The following is a 5492-nucleotide window of genomic DNA, read 5'->3' as shown; positions in this document are numbered from 1 at the left end:
TACAGGCAAAGACTGAAGGGGGTGGGGGTGGGGGTCCCTCAAGGCCTGTGAAAGAGCACTGGAGGCCGCGCCTGCAATGGTCACGTGAAGGGAGTCCAATAAAATCGTCGAACACTCTTCTTACTGGTTATGGAATTAAAACAAATGAATACAAATAATCTCAAGTTTAAAGAAGAAAGATACAGATAATAGATGACTAATCATATTTTTGCTTGTTGGATCTCCATCGATTATTGGAGGGGGAAAAAAGAGCTGCGTTGCTGTCTGTGCTCATTTATTAACAACAGATTTGATTTTAGCATGCCCAAGCTTTAAACAAATCTAGACAAAGACATTCGGAACCGCGTGAATACAAAATAAACAAATATTACAACAACAGCGATAACATGAAATAATTTCCATGGCATGCACAAAAAATAAACTACACCAACGCGGCGTTTAGCGGTTTGCGTTTACCTCTGATTTTCTCAACATGTGTTTGATTAAACGTTTTATACGGTTACAGACATTTATACTACCTTAATGTGTCTAAATATATAATAAAACATTAAAGCTATTATCAGAATAAAAAAGGGCACAAGAAGAAAATGTTTGCATTTTAACTAAATACACAGAAAATATACAGTCACATGAAGGTAGTCTACGAACGGTATCAAAGGTATCAAACAGTCAAATATTCTTACTTTTTCATGCATTTTAGATAGATAGATAGATAGATAGATGATAGATAGATAGATAGATAGATAGAGATAATTACAACATAGGATATATCTAAATAAATTAATTAAAACCCGCTGTCCTCAGATGATATAAATCATTTTAAGCATTTAACGCAAATAGTTGTTCAATTCGTCCCAGAATATTATCATTATTTTCCAGTGAAAAAAAAATCCAGTTGAAAAAAGGATCACTTGACATTTTTTATGCTAGTACTGTCCGAAAAAGTAACATAAAAACGCACAAACAATAAATAAAAAGAGAGATTATTAGTGCATCCCAGTCAGCTCCGTTCTGTAAGGAGGGCCTTTTAGATCGACCCCTTTCCGAAGTGCCCACGGCCTACAAGCTTGTTTTGTATTTCCTTTAAAATTCCCAGACACCCACACAGGGTTACACAGCCTATCTGTTTCCACTGTTCTTTTAGACGAGAAAAACGACGAAACGAAGCTCGGGCTGCAAATCCGAAATACTGTGAAGTCAAATTCAGATGATAGCTGGCTGCAACACAGTTTAGTATTAATCTCTAATCCTATCGATGCGACGCGCCAATAGAATGTATCCAATGCAGAAAAAAATAATTCTGGGGAAAAAATCCACATATCTAAGAGGGAATAATGGGGGTTTTCTTTGTTGTGATCTTGGAGGAAAAAGGCGAATTCTTGAGGGTGGCTGCTGTCAAGCGCTTTGCCGGCGAAAAGATTGATCACCCTTGCTGCCTCTCTACCCCTGCTCTAAAAATATCTACCCCCTTTTCCCATTCGTTTTAAACTTTGACGCAACCAATTTTGCTTAGTTTTTCATCAACTAACATTATATTGTCGCTTTCTTCGTCCAAGGTGCAATAGAAATTCAAGTCAACACATAAGCCATTTCCATTCTGAACGCGACCTCACGATGAACTTTTGGTTGTTTTCACAGTCAACAAATGTTTCACACACACCGCTAACAACTATTTTTCGTGCGGTATTATACGTGTCATCTGCACCTTAATTTTAAAAAATAAGCAAAATATTTACAGAAATGTTATTTAACAATTCTCTGACCTGGATTTAGTGCAAACTTACGCGCTTTAAGGTCCCAGTTTTCAGCAATTCTTCAGAGGCTGTGTTTATAAAAAAATCTAATTAAAGGTAAACCTCAAAATAATTTATTTGTATTGTAATAGCTGGGAATGTCCTATTCGGCAAATGTGGCAGACAATCTCACCATCACTCTTGTACATCCTTATTTATGTGCTTGATAAATGAAATATTTCTAGACCTACATCTCTTGTCTGTTAGTCTTGTCAAAAGTTTTAAGATTAATGACCCTTGATTGTAAATACGCAAGAAGCCATATTGTGGATGTCCTTATCAGGCAAGGCCTGTGAATTACATCACCGGTAGTTCTGCATTTGGATTGTTATTGTCTAACATAAGAGGCCTGCACTTTACCTCTCACGACAAAACAGGACTGTCCGAACACATGGCAGCCGAGAGCCTTTTTTAAATTATTATTTCGTCCGTGTTACAATAAGAACTGAATTATAATATCCTGCTGTATTTTATCAATTCAGACAAATATTGCTTTCTTTTGCCACCAGGCCCCGAATTTCGATTGGCTGAGATGAGTCATGTGACCAGGAATTGGCTGCAATTTCGCCCATAGTCTTCAGTTTAGTAGACCCTGGTCCCCATACGCTAGTAATATCACCAATATACACAATTATTAAAGCCCGCAAATGCCGTCATAGCAGGAACGCAAAATAAATCCTAGCCTTTTGGATGTTATTTTTTGCGTATGTTGGTGTCGCTGGACACCCTTTTTGCCCAGGCGAAGCGATGAATTTTGAATTTGAGAGGGAGATTGGGTTCATCAACAGCCAGCCTTCCCTTGCAGAGTGCCTGACGTCTTTCCCCGCTGTCCTGGAGTCATTTCAAACTTCATCAATCAAGGACTCGACAGCAATTCCACCTCCTTTCGAGCACACCATCCCTAGTCTGAGTCCCTGCACAGGCAACCAGGCGCGACCGAGGAGCCAAAAGCGAACAGCCTCCAATGGCCTCCAGCTCCGGACACAAACAGCACCGCCGACGCAGCACCAGCAAGACCCGGCCCTGCTGTCGGGTGGCGCGCCCCTGGCCCACGAGTTCCCATGGATGAAAGAGAAAAAATCCTCGAAGAAGTGCCCCAAGCCCGGAGCCACTGCTGCTGCAGCAGCAGCCTCCCCTTCTCAGGCATCCTCCGGCTACACAACCGCGGGACTGGAGTCCCCGACAGGTACGTTTATCAAAGCAGTGAACGCGTTTGTTCTGCATTTTGGACATTTTCCCCTGAATGATTCGTGACTCGAATAGATGGCAATGTAGCTGAAACTCTATAGAATTTAATTGCCTGTTATTATAGCCTAAACAGAATTATTACAGTGTGATTTCACATGCTTGGAATTTTTACGCAATTGTCCCAGTAATGTCTTTAAAAGATAAAAAGCCATCCCCTCCCCCATTTCTTGGCACATATACAAAACTGTGCACATTCTGAAAGATTACGTTGCCATCCTGCAGATAGTAGATCTTGATCTATAATAACGATTTAATCGCAATTGATGTCAGCTGAGACTCGATATTTATTCATAACCACGTTTCACAGCTTGGGGAGCCATTTTGGATAACAGTATATATTGTGAAAGCTGTGGAACGCAACAAAATATGGGGCTTGCTGAAATAACGCTTGTACACCACGCTGGTCTATTACTACAAGACATGCCTAACCATTGCAGTCATTGCTACATGACAAGCCCAAACCACAGGGCTGTTCTACACTGGGATTTTATTGTCATCTGGACAATTTCTCGCATGAAGTTCGATGACTTCGCCTTTTGTATGGGACTTATTTCTGTTTTGATTCTTGCAGAGGCTCAAGGTGGACTGGATAATGGCAGCGGTTCACGGAGGCTGAGGACCGCATACACCAACACGCAGCTACTTGAATTGGAGAAGGAGTTTCACTTTAACAAATACCTCTGTCGGCCCCGGCGCGTTGAAATAGCAGCACTTTTGGATCTAACCGAGCGCCAAGTCAAAGTGTGGTTTCAAAATCGACGCATGAAGCACAAAAGACAAACTACGCACCACCGGGACGGGCAAGAAGGCGAGCCCAGCGGTTTTGAACTCCTGGAGGGAACCGACGCTGCTTCACCATATTCGAGCCAATCGTTGGAAGTATCTGGTTCTGGCTCCGGTTCTGCAGCAGCCTCCGAGAGTGAGACTTGCCCGACAGGTGCCTCCTACACGAACAGTGCGGACAAAAGCCAGCCCACGCCTGAAGATGGCCAGGCGAACCAGTCGGAGCCTGCATCTGTTCCTGACACAGCGGTTCACTCCCCCCCGTATCCAACGCCTACTGCAGATAACCCCAGCACAATGGCTGAGGGCCGAGCAGCTGGGCCGGAGCATTCGTTCACAGAGCCGCAGGATGCCACCTCTCTACCCGATTTGAATTTCTTTTCGACGGACTCCTGCCTACAGATTTCGGACGCTTTATCGCCGAGTTTGCAGAGCTCACTGGACAGTCCAGTTGACTTCTCCGAGGAAGATTTTGACTTGTTTACGAGCACCCTTTGTACTATAGATTTGCAGCATTTACAGTTCTGAACTATTATGACATCACAACGCATACAAGAACAATCGAACTCCATCTAATTGCAGTGTCATGAATGCTTCTCGACCGCAACATTCCTATAATAAGACATTAAAAAGTGAAAAGAGACATCTACCTAAACAGTTTTTTTTTAACAAAAAAGGCGTGAAACAATGCCTAAAAGGAAATAAATAGTCCATTATTTTGAAAATACGATGATGTAATCTTTTTGAATACACATCGGGATGGCCCCTGTCGAAGTTTCAGGTATTTTATTGCCTTTTGATTCTCGGATTTTAGTTTATGTCGACTAACAGATGAATGGTTGCCCTGACACAGCGGTTCACTCCCCCCCGTATCCAACGCCTACTGCAGATAACCCCAGCACAATGGCTGAGGGCCGAGCAGCTGGGCCGGAGCATTCGTTCACAGAGCCGCAGGATGCCACCTCTCTACCCGATTTGAATTTCTTTTCGACGGACTCCTGCCTACAGATTTCGGACGCTTTATCGCCGAGTTTGCAGAGCTCACTGGACAGTCCAGTTGACTTCTCTGAGGAAGATTTTGACTTGTTTACGAGCACCCTTTGTACTATAGATTTGCAGCATTTACAGTTCTGAACTATTATGACATCACAACGCATACAAGAACAATCGAACTCCATCTAATTGCAGTGTCATGAATGCTTCTCGACCGCAACATTCCTATAATAAGACATTAAAAAGTGAAAAGAGACATCTACCTAAACAGTTTTTTTTTAACAAAAAAGGCGTGAAACAATGCCTAAAAGGAAATAAATAGTCCATTATTTTGAAAATACGATGATGTAATCTTTTTGAATACACATCGGGATGGCCCCTGTCGAAGTTTCAGGTATTTTATTGCCTTTTGATTCTCGGATTTTAGTTTATGTCGACTAACAGATGAATGGTTGCGGACTTTTTCAGTGAAACTCAATCATTGGAATCTCAGGAATTGTGTCAGACATAAGGGTAGTTAAACTGCTTTTAGGAATTCTCCCAAGGCGGGCGTTGTCCCTATTGAATAATTTTAGAACTAGTTTATTTATTGAGATTCTTTAATAGTAAATTTCAAATGTATTTATTGTACGTTATTTTCATAGTTGAAATAATAATAATAATAAAAAAAAAAAA

At 41.6% G+C, this 5492-nt stretch overlaps 1 protein-coding gene across 1 annotated transcript; it reads left to right on the top strand.

Annotated features, from left to right (window-relative positions):
• Positions 1-2244: 2244 nt before the first annotated feature.
• Positions 2245-4598, top strand: hoxb2a (homeobox B2a). Its single transcript, XM_016553097.1, has 2 exons — positions 2245-2979; positions 3613-4598. Exons 1-2 carry the CDS (start codon positions 2484-2486, stop codon positions 4350-4352), a joined length of 1236 nt encoding a protein of 411 aa, XP_016408583.1. The 5' UTR covers positions 2245-2483; the 3' UTR covers positions 4353-4598.
• The last annotated feature ends 894 nt before the right edge of the window (positions 4599-5492 follow it).

This window comes from Sinocyclocheilus rhinocerous, unplaced genomic scaffold, assembly GCF_001515625.1.
Source record: "Sinocyclocheilus rhinocerous isolate Xijiao unplaced genomic scaffold, SAMN03320098_v1.1 scaffold705, whole genome shotgun sequence".
NCBI lineage: Eukaryota > Metazoa > Chordata > Actinopteri > Cypriniformes > Cyprinidae > Sinocyclocheilus > Sinocyclocheilus rhinocerous.
This window is presented reverse-complemented; position numbering and strand designations above follow the sequence as displayed.